This window comes from Colossoma macropomum, unplaced genomic scaffold (assembly GCF_904425465.1).
Source record: "Colossoma macropomum unplaced genomic scaffold, Colossoma_macropomum, whole genome shotgun sequence".
In the NCBI taxonomy this organism is placed as follows: Eukaryota; Metazoa; Chordata; class Actinopteri; order Characiformes; family Serrasalmidae; genus Colossoma; species Colossoma macropomum.
The window spans coordinates 42,215,316-42,235,499 of record NW_023494785.1 but is presented as its reverse complement, the minus strand read 5'-3'; the positions used below and the strand labels follow the sequence as shown (position 1 = coordinate 42,235,499).

Below are 20,184 nucleotides of genomic sequence, written 5' to 3'. Positions count from 1 at the left end.
CTGTGGATGTTTGTACTGCGGTTTCGGTCTCAGTTTCAGAATTGTTATACACCAAATAACTAATTAGACAGTGTGGTCAGAACTAGAGGTGGGCAAAATAATATTTATTAATATTTGCTATTTTTTTGCATCTGCCAAATGCATAAATGTAAAGCATAATGTTATATAACTACATAGTCATGTTTAACTGGATTGAGGGCAGTGCAGTGTGTGGAACAGAATAATTAATCATTGCTTTCATAGTTTTTAAAGTATTTTATAAATGTGGCGCTAAGACAGGGTAGAGACAAGGCATTCTGTCTATACTGACTTATCCAATCTCAAAAAAAACTAAACATCCTGATGCATACAATGTATCAAAAATATGTCTGAAAATAATGTGATATTACATATTACACAGTCAGAACTGACAGTTAGGCAGCACTGTCACTGTGCAACGAAAAGTGAATAAGGAAACTGAGCAAGAACCGAGGTAAATACTTAGGGTTGAGGAGGGCAATGTTCAAGTGTTTGCCTGGAGCCCCAAAATCCAGAATGGATGTAGGCCTAAGGGTGATCAGGGGGAGTCCAGCAGTGTTTAGTTGTTCCCCTGCTCTTACACAGTATTACACAGTACTGGTATTGTGGATTTGCTCATGGATTTGTTGCCTAAATAGATGTTTACACAAAGCACATTTGAAAATACCTACTGAGCAGCCAAATATGAAGCTTAATGTTCATGTTTCAACATGTGGTTGGGCTGTATTTTAACTGTATGTATAGACCAACATCTGAAGTGGTGCCTTGACAGTCAATGCTAATCGTTTTAACATTAATACTAACAGTAGCCTACTGAAAATAATCACCATGACAGTAATTAACAATCATTCTGGTATGTTTTCGATTTCAGCAGAGGTTATTTATTCAGTCCATAATCTCAAATTTTTATTTTCATGGAGCCTTAGGCTGTTGCCTACTTTTGTCTAGTATAAAGTCGGCCTACATCTGTATACATGTGATACAACAATAAAAAAGCAATGAGAAGCTCAGTGTCTAAAAGGAGATTATCACCTATGTTGTGGCGAGGAAATATGTTGACAATGACTTTTAGTTTCCTGCTATTTATATTCTCACATGAGCCCTTAGAATGCGCAGTTATCAACAGCAATCACAAAATGCTGTAATTTTATCATAATTATTTTGCACTCGAGCGCAGTGAATCAAACAGAGAAATTCTGTGGAAAGTCTGGCTTCTAAACTTTCAGTACATACCAGATCTGTTTGTAAGAACAAACAGAGATGTTTTATTATGATTTGAATTTGATGAAACAATGCAAAGTGTATAGTCTTGTTTTGGGAAAAAAAAACATTCATTTCATTCATTTCAGTGTCAAAAAAAAAATTTTGACACTGAAATGAATGAAAGTCAAAAAATGTAGTTTCTAACTTGTTGATACAGAGTGTAAATGAAAATCAGTATATAACTGGATACGGAATTTAATATATAATTGTGTAATTCCACAGCATAAAAAAACAACAATAACTCTAGACCTGTAAGGGTTAACCACATAACATAAGCCATTTCATGTACTTTTCTTTGAGAGAAAAGAGTAATCTTTGGTAAGACTTGGTGAGTGGCCTTCTGGGGTACCCCATTCATTTGGTGGTCTTTTTGTAATAATATGCTTATTAGGTCTCTGTGTATTGCTATCATGCCCCCCAGTGTTGATTAATAGAATGACAGGAGTAAAACTCAAATGACCACAGAATTTCCACAAGTACATTGGAAAAACAATAGACCAATACAAAATAAATTGGTCTTATACCGTTAATGTTTATTAGCAATATGTGAATATACAACAGGTCAGAAAATTTAATGCAGCTAGACAATGGTCTTCAATGTCATCATCCAAATATATCAATTTTTTACCGGTGAACAACATTTCATGTAGTTCAGTGTGGTAACTGTTGGAATATAATGAGGCAGTTTTCGCTCTAAATTGTTGGAATTTAAATGAAAAGAAATTTTGGTGTGTTTTTCAGAATAACTGTAATGTCTCAACTATGTTTTAATAAAGGTTTGTTAGAAGTTAACTTTTCAAGATGAGATTTAAAACATAATTCAACAAACTTTAAAGAAAGTGTTGTAAGCTTTTAGTGTTATATTCTGGTCATTAGTGTGCAGTAATATTTAGTTTGTACAGATCTGTGAATAAGTGATAAAAGTGATAATATGTCACCACCAAGAAGCGTTTATATTCATAAAACAAAGACAAAAATGGATACACATTCAATTTTTAAAAAACATAAAATAAGAGATCCTATCACTGAAATGTACTCATTGCAACCAGGCAATGACTCCCCTAAGTCAAATATTTATGTAACATTTTCCACATTGTATTTGTCTACACGATATTACGCAGGATAAGGTGCACAATTGTTCGACCTTTGGTTTAAACAATGTGAGGATGTTATCGAAAACCACCCTACACAGCATTTCATTTATGTTCTTTATATTTAAGGACTATAACCTACACCAGTAATACTGTAAGGCAAATTCTCTAAGCTTACTTAGAAAAAAAGTGATATGTATTCAAGCCTTATAGATGTGCTGTATAGGCCAAAGCTAAGGGTGTGTGCAAATGCATACTGCATTCAGGCCATAGTTTTACAGCACCTGGCATGTTCCCTGTTCTACAGCCTAGTTCTCTGATTGGCAGGTAGTTCATCCTGGTCCAGGCCCCACAGGAACGTCCGCAGGCGTGTCACTTCCTTTTGGAGCTCAGGGGTCGGGATTGGCTGAGCAAGGTCCAGACTTGGAGCCTCATTGGGCAGGATCAGAGGTGGATGGTCCAGAAAACTCTCAAAAATGTCTGAGTTAAGAAAAAAGAAAGCAAGAAATATTTATACCAATAGTGTAAATGTGTTTACTGAACCAATGTCTTAGCTAATCGACATTTTAAGTAGAATTATTGAAATATCACTTTAACCTCGTTTTTTTTAATTACACACTTCTATTACCTACAAATAGCTCAGCCAGTTTGCACTGAAGTACTTGTAGACACTGAATAATAAGCCTTAGTATGCAATAAGCCTGGGATTTTAAAGGATTAAGGTGTATGTGCTTCATATGGATAGAAAGTCTAAGTTGGAGTTCTTCAAATCTGGACCATGAATCCACTTTCCAGGCTTGGATTTTGCAGTCAGTGGTAGTTATGACTCTAGGTGACCAATCAGTTACATCAACAGTTCAGTTAACTACTAGTGAATATAAAATTCAGGCATGTAAACCGGATTTAAGGTCCTGATTTGAAGACAAATGGTCTAAGGGGAATGGATTTGATGTATGTGTGTTTGCCCACTGAGCTTAGTTTACTTACCACCTCCAAGTTCAGTGCCTGGGGGTGGAGCCCAGCAGGTCGGTGGAGCTCTGGCTGGTCCCAGCTTATAGTGAGTCAAAAGGTGGTGAAGCTGGGCAGGGCTTAGCAAGGCATGGTCCTCCTGTAGGCTGGCCCAAGATGACTGAAAGAGAGAAAGAATGAGGGCCTGGCTTTGAATATATCCCAAACTTCTGTACAGGCTTTTGACATGAATGGATTAAAAAGCAATGAATGGATAAAATCCGACCTAAAGAAATGCCGGGACCCATTTGGTTAGAAAATCAGTACTTGTACTTATAAGTACAATTAAAAAGGGAATATTTAGTGATATTCTCTTCAAAGTATAGCTAGCAAGCTACAAAGCTGGTAAGTTCCTCAAAGAAAAAATCTGCCAATTCCCCGATTACCAATGATGACATACGAGCCTAGAAAAATACAGAATATTAAAAATAAAGAATATTACATCTAAGAACAAAGACAAGAATGAACATCAGATTGTCTTTCCGATGCTGGAGAACGCTAAGGGGATTTGACCAGTATGAAAAATGAAAACTGTTACACACCAGATGATATGAAATTGCAAAACATGTAGAAATTATTTTTACCAGGCAATGTGTTTTTTTTTGGGAGAATTTCACAGTTGTGCTGCAAACAAAAACAAAATATGGGCAGAACGCCTTCAGATGACACAGACATCCTTTTCTCTTTACGAAAAAAACAAACAGCGAGATTAGGTGGGCTGATTTCCATATAGAAAAAGCGAAAGTCAAGAGCTGAAACATAATGAGCGCCACTACATAGCTCGAATGTCCATCGGGTTTAGTTGCTTTTGCTAGTACTGCACAGAGAATAAACTATGAAATAAAAAAGTGGATGTCAGATAAATTCTGTCAAAATGAATGATCGTACCTTTAAAACGGCTTATATAATTGTTTCAGGAAGAGTATGGGACATTACGGTTCCATTCTGCTTTCCATGTCATGTAATTAGTCACATGAAGTCATCCCAGGTGAGGAGGGAGTGGGTGAGTACCAATACCGTTGCAGAATGGCTCAAGTTCCCCTTGTTAGCTTTTAAGCACCTCTTAGTAATCAGTAACATATACTTTACATGTATATACGTGTACCTTATTTTGATTTTGACCTATTACCTGGATAAGGCGGGTCTTCGGGATGCACAGGAAGTTGACAGTGACTGACAGCTTCTTGAGGAACTCTGAGGCGATGTCTCCAAGGCCTGCCCCCTGTAGCCAGTCTAGGACCAGGTCCAGATTAGTGCGAATCTGTACCGCACGGGACCAGGAAAACAAACCATCTGACATACAAAAAAGAAAAACAAATCAGTCAAACACTTTCAGCAAAAGCATTTCCAAAACTGCACCAGCATCACACCTTTGTGTGCAGCCAAAAACCCCCAATGTAGTTGATCAGCTGTAACAACTTTGATTCTTTCTGGATTCATGAGGATAATGTAGCTAATAAGTAACAGAAGCTTACAGCCAAACATCTGCATTGCACGTCTTCACAGACTTGCCTCAAAACACATAGATTTGTTAGGTAATCTCAAACAGCTAAAAGCAGCAGTGGCAGCCATTTTGAAGTCTACATTTTATCCACACTTTCGTTTTCGTTTTTATAAATAACAGTATGTCACAGAATTTTAGAATTCATATAAGCAAGTCTATTTCAGATTACTTAATAACTCAATGTAGTTTGCACAAACTGCAAAATGCACAGTGCTAATTGGTGGGGTATAAATATCCATTTCAACATTTCTTGTTAGCTACATTAGCCTTGCAGCTTTAGCCCAAAACTAAAGAAGCAAATTTGGAATAAAATTTGAGTCTCTATGTGTCAAGCTGAGCAAAAACACTCCAGCAATACTACCTCTCTCAAGCAGGGTGTTGAGGAGCGAGGTATTGGTGAAGAAAAAGAGGTAGCCAAAGGTTTGGGATGTGAGAGGGGGAGACAGGCAGGCTTCACGGGACAGCTGCAGGGAGCAGCGATAGACTTCTACCAGCCCAGCCACAGTGGGCGGCAAGGCAGAAACATCGCCCTCCTCGTGCCCCTCTTCTCCATCTGCGTTTGCTCCATCCCTCGCTCCGACCTTCTCTTTCTCTTTCTCCTCGCTCGAGAAAGGGTTGGTGTCCAGCAGGGTAGGGAGGAGAGAGTACAAAGTCTGAAAAAGGGACAGAGGGAGGGAATGAAATGGGCTTTTACTTCAATGGGTCCATATTCTACATTTTTCTTGCATTTTATTTTTTTCACCTGAAGTCCACTTACAACATTTGTGTGGTTTATGTACCAAAAACGGTCATAGGTGTTTATTACATGACAATTTTCCAAGTTATCTTATATCCCTTAGAATGAACCAGGTTTTATTTGTTACTGTGACTTTAAGAATGATATACAGTCCAGGTTCAAATGTGGAACAAGCTGTTAAATTCTAAATGAAATCCTCAGGGATGTAGGGGAAAAAATGAACTAAAGCCACTCCTTTTGGATATGTGAATTCTTCGGAAGGCCGCACAAATCCACTTGCTTTTCCGCTTAATAGCTTTTCCACTCCAATAACTCTGCACCAAACTGTCTGCAACCTTACCATGAATGGGTGGGGCTAAACTGTTGTAGGCTGAATGGGGGGTCATATGTAAATGTGACCTTTTTTGCAACTGGACCGTACAGACTGTTACATAATATTGTAATAACATTTGCATAGTACGACAAACATTTATTTAAAAAGCAACCCTTCAATTCCATTCACTAAAATTTCAGGCATATTTTATGTGTTATCGTTTAACTTGCTCTCACCTTCGTCAGGTGATACACGCACTGCTGGAAGGTGTGCATGATGACATCATCAAGTTGTGCCAGTGCCTCAGAACAGGTGTCCATATCAGCGGACAAAACTGGGTCACCAGGGGCTGAAAAAGATCAAATGACGAGGAAATGAAGGCAAAATGACATTGAAATGAGGGCAAAAACACTTCTGCAAGACGCGTACTATATTTTAAAATCACTGATATTCTTGAATGCCCTGCGATGGACTGGCGACCCATCCAGGGTGTATCCTGCCTTCTGCCCAATGACAGCTGGGATAGGCTCCAGCTACCCACCGTGACCCAGAAGGATAAGCGGTTTAGATGATGTATTTATGTATGATATTCTTGAAAGCATGAAACCTGCATGGGCAGCCATATGTGAATGTGTTCAAGGTTGCGATGAATTCAATACAGGCTGATTTTTCAGCCTAACATACATGGATTTTATGGACTGTACTAAACAGTACATTTTGACATTTTAATAATGTACAAACTGTTAATTGTTAACATGTTTATACAGCATCTAAAAAAGGAGACAGTTCACAAAAGGCCATGCTGTGTAGTTTCGTACCTTAGTAAATAGAAAAGTGGGTGATACTTCAGCACACTAAATCTCCAATCTGACCCATACACTAGAAGTTTAAACACAGCTATGCTTTCAAACAGCTGAAAATAATTAGGTGGAAGATAATACAAAGTGCATGCCTGCTTTGACTACCGTGTCGAACAAAAAGGACAGAATGGGAAAATGACATGCGGAGACAATGATTCAGGCACGGAAAGACAAAACAGTTTTATCTCAGCAGATACACAGTAGCGTGTTGCGTAAAGTCACATTGTATTTTTATTTTGAGAAATTACACTTTTTAGACTAACTATGTAGTCTACTGAAAATAGCAACCACTCTATTGTCTATTTTTGATCCTCACCCTCAAATTCCCATTCTTTCTCCATGGCCTCAACTTTAACCTGGAAAAAGTTAAGGAGTTCGGTGGCATTGGACATCCAAAACATGAGAGGTCGGAGGTCAGAGGAGAGTTTCTGCACGCTAGGAGGAGGAAGGTCAGCCTCAGCGTCTGAAGAACTGCACACACACACACACACACACACACACACACACACACACAGACACACACACACACACACACAGACACACACGTATCCAACATTAAAACTCAATAACCTATTCGTAAAACAGTTATGGTTTCTACACTGTGAGTTAATATTCTATCAACATTTTATGATCCACGTATCACTGATGACTGTTTTCTTTATCTATTTATGTGGTAAGAGGAATACTCCAGCACCCTTCAAACTAATCTCTATCTGATACATCTGTAGCATATGGTCAGTATAGTTTCCCTGTAATTAGAGACTAACAGAAAACTTGATAACTCCACTGAATCGAGCGTTTTGTAATCCATTCTGAGAATTTGGGGTTCCCTTCAAACTGTACTGTGCTTTTTTCCACGTAAGCAAGCACACTCAGAGTGCAGTTTGGGCCAGTAACAGTAAGTGTCTACTTGCGCTTCTCGCCGCAACCCGCTGCACCAGATCTCTCTGCTCGCCACACTGGTGAGTGTTTCGTTATGGAAATGAAGGAACAATCTGAAACGCTGTTTGCTGTTGCTTACAACGCGTATACATGCACACAATAATCCGATCATAATCGGATTTCTGTAGTTATCCGATTATTCAAATGGTCATGTAAACAGCATCCTCTGATCTAGAAATCCAATTAAGAAATCCGATAGAGAGCTGGATTTTAGCTCTGTAATCAGATTTCTCAGTGTATGTTAACTCGTACTCCGATTTCTATCGGATTTCTCACTCTGTGCATGTGCGAGAACAGACAGTGGATGTCACGAGACGCAGCAAAACACTTTTGGAGAGGCGCTGAAACCAAACAGTAAATAAAGGATTCAAATATTCAAATAAAAAAAAGTGGCATGAAGTTCGAGTTTTACGTTACGTTTATGCCATGTCTTCTTCTGTGAGTTTATTGGCTGGTTGCAAAGTAGAAATCTGATTACTGCCCGACTCATGTAGAGTTGGAGTTTCCCCACCTGATTACACAACAGCATGTAAACGTGTTGACTGGATTACTGACAAGATCTGATTTTCTGCAGTTATCAAATTATTACGTGCACGTAAACGCACTCAATGAGACTCAAATGTAGACGTATGCTTTTTATGGTTTTATTATTTTTTAGAATGCATCAGTCGTCCACACAAGCTAGAAAGCTCTCTCAATCTCACCAGCAAACTAGCTACCTTAGCAAGTAACCTACGAGCTCTGTATGGTTTAAATGTTGCCTTCCCATTCGAACCATGTAAACTTTATTCTTCCCTCCAGATCCTCACTGTCAACAGTTCTGTATAAAACTAGATGATTTCCTTATTATGAAAAATTGTCATGGATTGAGTGAAAAGAAAGAGAACCACTGTTTCTCTACTCTCAGAGAAAGTTATGTTTATCGTTTGTGATGAAGGCCTGTCTACCATTGCCCGAAACTTTTGCCGCATGGCAAACCATTGTGCACTGCGCGATACGGCAGAGCTCCCGGCGAAAATGAATAGGATGCAGTGAGTAGAAGTTGCAAGTGGACATGCACATAAAAACTTGATGTTAATTTGTTTAATCAGAGCAATGATAAAACACTATTGATGTTACATATCTCTGTTCACGTTTTCTTGTTCAAAAAGGTTGTTTGTGAGACAAATTAAATCAAAATCTATGAATTTTCAGCTTACTTAGATCTTGCTCTTTACATGTCAAATAAATGCAACAACAGCACTGAGAAATAATGTGATTAACTCAGAAGGGGAGATTAAACAGCAGAAATAGCCATGTTTTGGCATCAGCCTCAAAGGGTTAACTCAGAAACATGCCATCAGACATTCGCTAAAATTCCGTTGGTAAACACTTACAGAAAACACACTTGTTTTGGTAATCCTTCAGTGAAAGATGTTTATAATGTTTTTGTTCAGAGATAGAACTAGTTTTCCAGAAAGAATGTGTGGTTATTCATGACCAGCACAGTGGTATCCTGCCTGATTATCATGGTTACCAGAAAACTTTAGAAAAGCAAAAGTAAACAGAACTGCGTTTTTTGTTTATTGTTTGAAAGCTGGATTAAACTTCATAAGTACAGCTCTGGTAAGACATTCTCTGAGTCCATCTCATTGAAACACCTGCACTGTTAACAAGCATAACAGTTGTAGTTATCGGCACAGATTTCAAACATTTATAAATGCAACGCATCTGCCCAATGACTTCTGTTATCAGTGAGTTTTAAGTCAGGGGGTTTTCTTTTCTTTTTTAAGTACAGGAAACCTCACTGAAATTACTGTCAATGGTAGTCAACTCTATCTTTACAGATGTAGCAGACAGAGATTAGGATGAAAAATATTTTGGTATTGCTGAGTGTCCTTGGGCCCCCTGTATCTTCTGATCAGCACACAGAGTATGTTTCTTATGTAAGCCTCCAGAATGAATATATGATAAACAAGGCAGTGCATGAAGCAGTTTATATATGTTATGTGTTAAATAATCATGTGTAGCACCGAAAAGCTTCAATGTCTTACGTTTGTGTGGGATGTTTGTCTCCAAACTCCTTAATGTTGTCCTGAAACATGAATAATGGAATAGGGGAAAGAGAGAGAGAGAGAGAGAGAGAGAGAGAGAGAGAGGAGAGAGAGAGAGAGAGAGAAGAGATTAGAGCAGCCTCGGATGAATGCTTGGGCGGGTGTGTTTGGCTGATGTGTCCGGACAATGACAGCACATTTTCCAAACGGGTGGAAATGACATCAGTCAACCTCTGTTTACAAACTTCGGCGAAATACCAGTGAAAGCCCATGTGTGTGCAGCTGTGGCTCCTCAAACCACAGCCTGCCCTGGCCCCAGCTCTTCACTAGCACTCAAACACGGCCGCCTCAGGACCCTTTTATGCAGAATATCTGTATCAGTCATATCATGAGTACTTCTATAACCACTCTAAGTGTGGCTATGACTGAACAGTTGTGCAACAGAGAAAGTGATGATCAGTGACCGTGGTATGGGGTGGGACGGTATGAAAACACATCTTGAAATTATCATTATTATTGGTATTATCGAAATACCTTTAAAATATCCTGATAATGTTTAAAAAGCAATAATACACCCTAAACTCATTTAATTAGATATTACACTGATAGACTTTTTATTGTGCCATATATGTTTCTGTATAACTCATAAAAATCTACAATTTGAAAGAAACATGATATTATCAGCAGCACTACTGCTGTTTACTGATTAGACTGTAACTGTTCACTTCCACCAGCACCTTTTAACAAGGACATGGTGTCACTGATGAGAAGCTCCAGTCTAACAAGCAGCAAAAGTAACTTGACTGCTACGAGTGCCCCTCAGGTTAAGTCTTCAGCTTGCTAAACATGAGTGAGTGTGTAAATGAGTGAGTTACAAGCTGGGTCCATGAGGTGCTTTGATTGGAAGTTTAAAATATGATTATAACAAAGTTTTACAGTTCAATGTATCATTAAAATCAATAACTATCATATTCCAAGTTTGAATGGCTATAATGTTATTACTATACATTTCTATTTTCCTAAAGAAAATTATAAAAATGTTTTCATGATTTCTTTAAAAGGACAGTAGATACGCACCCACACAATCGCCTTTATCTGATTGGCTGCCTTTAACAGCAGTTGAGGTGTCAGTGCTGGGTCCAGATGTTTGGAGGCGTAGTCAATCATGAGTGACAGCAGATAGGCTGGGGCTAATGGTCCTCCTCCTGAATCTGGAGTTGAATTCTTTGACATAATTTCCTAAAACAAAAATAGAAAGTTAATTACAGAGAAACTGGTCTTCGAGAGAAAAAAATCTTGCTGGGTTAATCTGTGACTGTTGCAGTAATGCATTTATAGATGTATTCACTGCAACAACGTATTTAGCCATACCACATATTTACCAATGTGAAGTCTATGTCTTCTTGTATCTATATTTATCTCTAGAAGGGACTGCATCTTTAACAGTTTATTGTGGTTTTATGTGTCGCCTTAGGAAAGACTCTAAGTAGGGCCAAAGAGAACTAAAAATGTATCCATGAATTTGTTCATTTTGCTAAATGCTATCTGATGGATATTAGCTCTCTATATCCCTAGCCACAATTTGGCCTTGTGTATGGTTGATCTCAAGTATGTGTGGCTGCTTTAATGTATCCAATTCTACCTATATTGCTTTACTCTGCAGGTTAAATGACTCTTTGCACATTTTACCACCAGTGTGAACGAATCCTCTTTAATGTAATTAGAATTTACTACTTTGATGTCATTCAGGTACATGGGCCTTCTGTGATAGTAATGAGGGGAAACTTTTTACCTGAATATCTCAAAACAATAGCTTGCTTAGCAATAGGCAGACACAAAGCAGCCTTTGAAAAAATGAAGCACCCCAAAAGAGACTGTAGTGTGTCTCACGATTTTTTCACTCAGCGTGAACTTCCTTAACAGTGACACTGCTGACCCTAACCCTGAAGGAATAACGGGTTGTACCTGTAGCAGGGCATCTGTCTGTTTGGCCTGGAATTTCAGCACTGCCTCAGTGGACCCTAGATACTGCCTCAGAGCTTCCTGTCTGTCCGTGATATTTCCAGACCCAAAAGAAGTAGTGCTGTCAGACTGCCAAGGCGGGGCCAACGCTATGGGTGGGGCAGGAGTCACTCGGGGGTCACGGTACAGGAAGAGGAAGTGATTGCCAAGCCCAATCAAGTCCCCAGGTTTAAGCACGGCTTCTCTGTACAGTACAGCTCCATTGTGAGTGACAGCTCCTCCCCTGAATGGACGCACCAGTGCTACAGAAACAACAGCAGTTTAATACAGACAAAATATTTCCATGAAATGTGATTAATGTGATTATAATTGTTAATGATAACTGAAATGATTAATTGAACATTCATGTAATTTATTATACTGTGTTGTTTGCTATTTTATAAAAGCAAAAATGCTTTTTGTTCCTTACTGCTTTAAAAGCTATGAGCCGAAAGTTAACAGCATTGTGCTTTGTTGGTTGGAGACAGTAAAAATATGTACATTTGTAACAGTACATTCGTGTTTCAAGGTGTCCTTCAATTTTATCCTACATGTTTGTGTTCGGGTGTTCCTAAGTTTCATAACCAGTTTATGTAGCATTATAAGGTCAGAACTTCAAAATAAAATCCCTAACTTTCACTGTGAGAAGATAATGAAAAAATTAACATTAAATTTGATGTGGCCAGAGTGCAGGATAAACACTCTGTGTCTTGTTTTTGTTTTACATTTCTTATATGAATAATATATCTTCACTGTTTATGTTTTGTACATCATTTGAGCACAGTAATTCTCCTATACAATGTGAGAAAATAAAATTAGTCTTCACGTTAACATACATTATAAGTAATGAATGTTTTTGCCTTGACCTGTAAACTATTTTGGTGCCCCATCCGCTGTACACATTGTTGAAATGAATCATTTTCAATCATTTATATACCTGCAACAACAGATTATTTTTGTAAACACTAAATCTATTGACTGTTAACAGGTTATCATTGAACCATTATGACTTCTGCCTTTTGCTCTCACTTTGCCCCAACAAGTGATATCGACTTTTACAATGTAGTGAATCAACAGATGACATATCACTTCCTATCCTTTGCAATTTGTTGGATTATATGAACGTTACAGAGTAGGGATAAAAATCTGTGGTCCTGAAGAGCCAGTATCCAGCACAGTTTGGTGATTTTCCTGCTCTCAACACAGCAATTAAACCTGTTTATTACTGAGTTGAACCAGGTGTGTTTGAGTAGGAAAATCACCAACCTATGCTGGACTATGTCCCTCTGTTATAGAGCATTAAAGAGTGTTTTTGTTGTTAAATAAACAACATGTCCCACTGTTTACTTGTACTGATTATAGGGTTTTTTTCAAATGAACAGGCAATACTTTACTGCATGGTTTGACAAATGTTATCTGATTGGACTGTTTTTCTTTTTTTTCTTTCTTTTTTATGTGTGTCTGTTTGTTTTGGCTGTTACTTTCATTACTCTGAAAAGACTTTTCCTATGCATTCCTACTGCCCTGAGGTCTGTCTGATCTCGTAAAATATCAGCAATAAAAATAAACAGTGACAAAAAAAATAATCACTGTCAACTAATCAACTTTGCTGACTAACTGTTGCAGTCCTAGTCACTTACATAGATTTTGAGCTAACACAATGTTTTACATGTCCCACATGAAGCCTGTGATACCTTGGCCACGGGGTTGGTCAGGAACAGCAGAGTCCCTCCGGACCAGAAGGTGTCGTGTAAGGAGGTCTGGAGCTGAGAGGAAAGTGTCCACTCTGAGAGGCCTCTTCCCCTTCCTTTCTCTCTCCCTGTCCTTCTCCCTCTCGCGGAATGTTGGCTTCCTCCCGAAAACATGCGTGTGGCTCGCCATGATGTACAAAACAAAGTCCTGGACAAATAACAAAGAAAATCAGAAAATCATAAATCCTTAGACCCTTGCACACTCTCCTCGGAGCAGAATTAGATTTCCCAGAGAGGTGCAGTAATTACTGTGATTAGCAATGAGATACGTGATTTTAATTCAGTATGATTTTGGAGTGTTTGTAGCCTTTACAGTCTAAAGGCCATTACACACTATACACCATGCGAAAAAAGACACTAAAATGCAAATGACTTTTCCGCATCCAAACTATACTCTACACACTTTTTCTGAAAGTTCACTGAATTGTGCGCGCCACAAAAAAAAACCAGGCAGAATATCTATGAGAAGGTTGCTTGCTTCTCATGATACAGGCATACTGTGACATTATGCAGGATGCTTTCCACTGTGGAAAAGTTCCTTCACTTCATTTTAGGAGCTAAAACTTCACGACCTCTTGGATCTCCGTGATTCTGTTTCAGCTGCTTTTTTAGATGCAGCTCCACATGAGATAAAAGTGCAAAACAAACAGGCAGAATGTCTTTAAGCGCAAAAAAGTTTTCTATTGTTCCTCACAGAAAGAGCAAGTGGTGACACTGGGCTACTGTACATTTTGGAAAAGTGAAAGTAGCATAAAGAGCTTAATCAAGCAGAAAAGTTAAGCACTTCCACATAGGATAAGATGTTTATAGCCCAGTTTGAGCCCCATTTGTTCTGCTTTTGGAAATTCTGATCATATTAGCCCTTGAGAAAAAGTCTTATTTGCTGGAATATAGCTGCTCCATCACCTTTGTTCTCGTCATGCCAATGCCAGAGATGACCATGCTTGGTCAGAGGGTTCATGTCGCCAGGGATTGATTACAAAAAATCAGACAGAAGACTAAACAGAATAAAATAATGTTGCATTTTCACCGACTGAAAAATCATGTTTGTTGTGCAAGATATCATCAGTTATACACATGCTCAAATTATTTTCTGTTGTCCATGTAAATCGCACAAATAAAATGCACTCGGTGTGTAAAGGCCTTAGACATCATTACTGTGGAGTGACTTCCAACTCTAACATTACAAAAATGACTGCTCATTAGCAGTCATATTCCATCAAATACTGTAAAACAAAGTGCACTGTGGGTATTCCACTAGAGTTCATCGTTCATAAACTATCTACTGTGGTGTGTTGTGGGATTGTATGTGTGCGCTGGATATTCTTTACTGTGCTGTTGGACACCGCTACAAAATTACATTACACCACCTTCACTGGGAAAACTAACACAGCTCCAATAGAGTTAGAGAGAGAGAGGTTGGAAAGAAAAAAGGTTGTTGTCATTTTCAGCTCAGTTGCTATGAAAATGTATAATCTGCCATCTTAAGTTGTTCAGAAATGCAGAGCTGATAAGGGATGAAGTGTGTTACAGTTTTCAACAATGTGCTCTTGTGTGAGGTCATTGTGTGGCAGGGCCAGATGTAGACATAGCGAGTGTGTGGATGCATTGTGCAGCCCGCGTGGCCATTGTATGTCCATGTATAGCTGTTTGTGCTGCATTCTGAATGCCATATCCACTCAAAGGTATGAAAGAGGAGATGGTATGTTGAGATTAGAGGGATGCAGGTATGATATCATGGGGCAGTCAGTGTGATAGGGTCGTGCTGCATGTCTAGCCTTGCTTTGGTCATAGCCCTGCAGCAACAGGAAGTATGGACGGTCCGTGGGCGGGAGGATCAGGCTCTGCGACATCACTTCCAGGTCACAGGTGTCCCTCTCTTCATTCACTGCTCGCGAGTGTCGATCCGCCTCACCTAGGACCCTCGAACCAGTGACCTTTGGAAAAGATCACAAGGTGATGATTATGAGAGTGCAAAACATCAGCCTTTTCAATTTTATTCACAATGAACAGACAAGTTTGCCAGTAGAAGAAACTCATCATTCATCAGTTTAATTCAAAATTATTTACGAAAATACACTGAATACATAAATATGACTGCAGAAAGTAACTACATAGTAGTGGAATATAGACAATAAAAAATTACCACGCTTTTTATGGGATTTTTCATAAATTTTTCCTTATTTTGGCCATAAAATGAATGCATACATTTTTTCAATATTATTACAATCAATTATAATTAATTCTAACATTCCAAAATGTATGCAGTTAAATTGCCACCTTCACACTGATCTATCAATGCATTTTTATGCCAACCTATATTTGCCAGTGATTCAGTGAACCTACTAGTTTCTATATTTCATAAACATCTGTAGTATATTGCTGATCAAACTTTGGAACCACTGTTTCCAATAATATAAAACCAATTTGTTGTTTGCAGATGAAGTATAAAATGATTCTAATATGCTAATTTGTCACAGGTTTAATTAGAAGAAAAAAAACAAGAAACTTATTACATGTCCAGAATGCTCAATGGAGCTGTACATGATTCTAAAATGTCGAAGAAAGCTATAAGCATGAAGTTCAAATTGACGTCCAGAATGACTGTAAATAGACATTTATAGTATATTTTCATTCCTTGTTCACAAAACACTGAAATACTAAAACCTTAAAAGTACATTTTGCTGTCTTGTTTATTATACTGAAATCTACATTTTATAAGTTATTATATGTAAAGTAACAAAAAATATTAATACAGGAAGTGATTCCAAACTTCTGAATGGCAGTGTACAAATACCAAGTATCTGCTTCTTTATCTGTTTGCTTCTTGTTTTCTTCATCCTTCTCTTTCTCTCGCTTCTGAATCTCACCTCTCCTGACTCTGTGGCTATCATGCTCACAATGTTCTTCCTGTCCGGTGGTCCACCGTTGGTTGGTGTGTTTCCCCCATGCCTGGCGTCGTTGGCAGCCTGGTTACCTTGGCGACGCCTCAGGCTCAGGTTCATATCACTGATGCTCCGCCGGAGCTCTGTGTTTCTCCCCCGGTGACCCCGCTCCTCTTCAGGACCACTGCCTGAGGCCATCCTGTTGCGTCTCCAGCGCACTGCAACAGCAAGCGCAAGCAAACACTCACATCTTTCTGTCATTCTCAATGATCTCTGTTCTTTTTTATTCAGACTTCTTGGCCTTTAAATATATTGGTTGAGTTTTTTGTCCTTTAAAACTATACAAGTATAGGGAACTATATGTAGTCCAATTGTGCACTAAAACTGATGCTTTAAGGTGCATACTCACAGTACTCAAAAGTCATATTATGTATCAATTTGTATCATTTTGTACTAAGAGGAGATGATGAAGTAATGTTGCTATGACAGTGTACAGTTGTGTGCGGCAAATTTAAACAAAAATGCTGTCAATAATTAATTAGTTTATTTTTGGTTTACGTTGTCATTTTTATCATAATACCTTTTTGTTACACATTCATGAAATGCTCCCTTAGGAATGCTACTTCATTTACTAACCTTAATGTTAGTCAGTTAAATTAATTCAAGCTATGCAACGTTAGGCTACTGACTATGTTTTTTTAATTCTCTGGCCATAAGCAACTCTTCCCTTTCTACTTCGCATTGTACTGTGACACAATACTGTCCACTATACTCAAAAAGGTGACTTTTGAACATTTGCCTCTAAACTTTCAACGAAAGAGATTTTGGAAGGCAGCGATGAGTCTGCAAAGTTTTTAAGACACAATCTGCAACCTGTTTAACTACACCAACAACCAATATTCAAGGAGAATGTAACAAAGAATCTTACAACAAGCCACACCATATTACATCATTAGAATGTCATTCATCAAAATGTATTACAATTATTTTAAGATGCCATCAGTCAATTTACATTACTATTAAATCAACATATCAAAACATCAGGATAATATATAGATAGCTAACAAAGATAGTTCTGCTGAAAATTATGTTGTATTTGAAACTGAAATATTGCGCAGTGTGCAATTCTGATAATGCCCTGTTGGTATAGAAACTGAAGAAACAAATGGAAACTGACAGTAAGACTTGCATTACCTTATTTCAACAAACAGTTGAGTGCAAAATAATGTGGAAAATATCCTATTAAATTCTACTGCTCTCTGCTTGAAAATGGAAGGAATGCAAAGGCCCATCAGCTGCCCCTGCTGGTGTACTAGACTTCAGTTGGATTAGCTAACCTACTACATCTATGTTTATTATAAAGCCAATTCAGTAAAGCAATTAATTAGTCACTTTAAATCCATTTCAGGTGAACAAAAATTTGGATGGTTGAATACGTTGACTTCTATAGACATCATCTAATTGCAATTATTGTGCAAAAAAACACTGTTTGACAAACGTAAAAGATGATACACAATCAGATGTGCTTTTGACCAAGAAACTACAGACAACAAGAGAATAAAGGGTAGGTGCTTGATTCCTAAACACTTTACTCTACCTTGGTAGTTTTCTCCATCCCTCTCTCTCTCCTTCTCTTTTTCTCTCTCCTCCCTCTCATATTCATCACGGCGCTGGATCTCAAAGCGCCGTTCAAAGCCATCCTTGGGCCTCCACATGTCCACCAACAGCAGGGGGCATTCCCAGGGAGCCACGCCCCTCCGGCACTCTGTCTGCCACTGGACACCTCCATCTGCCTGCTGAATGGGCTTTCCAATGACATCACACAACAGGAAGTCCTCCGGGGAATGTTTCTGGAGAGCTAAGCAGGTGCACAGGAAATTGGGACATTCAGAGGAGAGTGACATCACCAAGGTTACATAGCTTATGTCATTTTCAAATTTAGAAGACCAAATAAGACACCCTTGTAGCTGACTGCACAGTAAAATTATAGGGCCAAACGCTGGCAATGTTTTTGTACACAGGAACACATAAAACAATGCTGTACATCACCTAACCCAGAGGTCCTTTACCATCATGCCCTTTAGTACAACTGCCCGCCACAGTTAAGTATCCTTCCTCACTGTGACATGCCTAATTCAAGTGATCACTATTTTGGCAAGGCTTTCATACTTTGAACAACTGCACTACAGCACAAAAATCAAGATGGGATTTGAGAAACATACCCTGTGATCCAGTTCAGGCACTCTGTACATATTCTTACACAACATGCACTGTACTGTATTTAGTGTATGGATTTTTGTCATACAGTATCATAAACTGAAAACTAATGTTTTACACTAAAATGAAATTACATATTATGGTATGGTTTCCCCACAATGAATTATCTAGCCTCCCTACAACAAATCTCCAGTTTTAAAATTAAAATTATTCACCTAAATTTTTCATTCCTAACCTGTGTGAGCATTCTGGTGCAATGATTGGACAATTTCAAAATTTCAAACTGTAGTTTCCTCTGATGACATCATATCATACTTCATTTTTCAGCAATTCTAGTGTTCTAGGGTACACTACTCACTCTAAAAACAAGACAGCACCCTACAGAAGCAGTCGATATGAGGCACAGGTATCGATTATATTGGAGAAACATATACTTAGAACATCCATAAGTGTCTGCTCACCTATGTCATCACTCTCATTCTCCCTCTCCCTCTCAGTGTAACGGGTGATGACCTGTTGGATAAGTTGTCGGGCAGTAGAGTGGATGTTGGCCAGTAAGCTACGGTAGTTAGCTCCACTTGAGAGGGCATCGCCGTAGATTTTAACCAGCCCTGGGGCGGAGGATGACGCAGGGGGCAGGAAGTGATGTGATGAAGGGGCGGCCGAATGTGCCCACAATTCCCTTTCTCGCTCTCCAATCGCGCGGTCACGATCACTATTGGACCGCCCTCTCAAGAAAAGGTGAGATAGACGTTTGGCCCGAGACTGTTGCTGATTGGCTGGTCGGGGGCGAAGGAAGGTAGGAGCGGGAGAGGGGGAGGGCGGGGCTAGAGAGGGGTTGGAAAAAGAGAGAGAGGAGGGAGGGGCTGTGGGTGGGGCTTCATGCACAGAGGCTGCATCTGAGCTAGTGGTAGATCTAAGAAAGTGAATACAGAAAAAAATGAGTACTTCAGCATCTTTAGAGTACAGCTGATTATAACGGACAATAATTTCAATACATCTGCCTGTACATAGAAAAGAACAGAAAACCCACTGACTTAAAACACACAACAGAAGCCACTGGGCTGAATTCCAACAGTAAATTGTTACTGTAACAGTATAATTCAGCTAAATATTACCATTATAGTGGTATGGGGGGGGGTGAATGTAATCAGTACTGCGTTTTTACTGCATCACTCCATTGGTAGAAGGTTGGATAAAGTTTCATTAGAACAGCTCTGGTAAGACATTCTCTCAGTCTGGCTCATCCTAACAGCTGTACTGTCAGAGTGTGGTTTTGCATTTGCCTTATACAGTCAGTTATTTCAAACACAGCATTTAGCAACTGCCATTTTAAGTCAACAGGTTTGCTGTTCTTTACAAAGTACAGGTAAAACAGGTAAAATTTTTTAACTGTGGTAACTGACTCGACGTTACAAATGCAGCTGACAGAGATTATGTTGAAAAGGGCTGGCTTATTCCTCTAAGCCTCAGAAGTCAGGGTTATTCTTAATTTCAATCCATACAACATTTGCATCTGAAAGTAGGGGACACCTTATATTATGACACGAATTTAATGAAAA

At 38.8% G+C, this 20,184-nt stretch overlaps 1 protein-coding gene across 4 annotated transcripts in view; it reads right to left on the bottom strand.

Moving 5' to 3' along the window:
• Positions 1-1,793: 1,793 nt before the first annotated feature.
• rasip1 (Ras interacting protein 1) overlaps positions 1,794-20,184 on the bottom strand; it is a 32,941-nt gene continuing 14,550 nt past the window's right edge. For 2 of the 4 annotated variants that reach the window (XM_036595437.1, XM_036595420.1), the window contains exons 3-16: positions 19,084-19,538; positions 18,003-18,263; positions 16,391-16,623; positions 15,299-15,457; positions 13,464-13,668; positions 11,734-12,032; positions 10,846-11,007; positions 9,769-9,809; positions 7,110-7,264; positions 6,170-6,282; positions 5,246-5,537; positions 4,510-4,673; positions 3,360-3,501; positions 2,674-2,852 (exon numbers count right to left, since the gene is read on the bottom strand). In XM_036595437.1, the coding sequence (XP_036451330.1) occupies positions 2,674-2,852; positions 3,360-3,501; positions 4,510-4,673; positions 5,246-5,537; positions 6,170-6,282; positions 7,110-7,264; positions 9,769-9,809; positions 10,846-11,007; positions 11,734-12,032; positions 13,464-13,668; positions 15,299-15,457; positions 16,391-16,623; positions 18,003-18,263; positions 19,084-19,538 (2,860 nt within the window). Of the gene's footprint in view, positions 2,853-3,359; positions 3,502-4,509; positions 4,674-5,245; positions 5,538-6,169; positions 6,283-7,109; positions 7,265-9,768; positions 9,810-10,845; positions 11,008-11,733; positions 12,033-13,463; positions 13,669-15,298; positions 15,458-16,390; positions 16,624-18,002; positions 18,264-19,083; positions 19,539-20,184 lie in introns of all 4 variants that reach the window. The other 2 variants (XM_036595428.1, XM_036595445.1) reach the window with 2 other exon arrangements.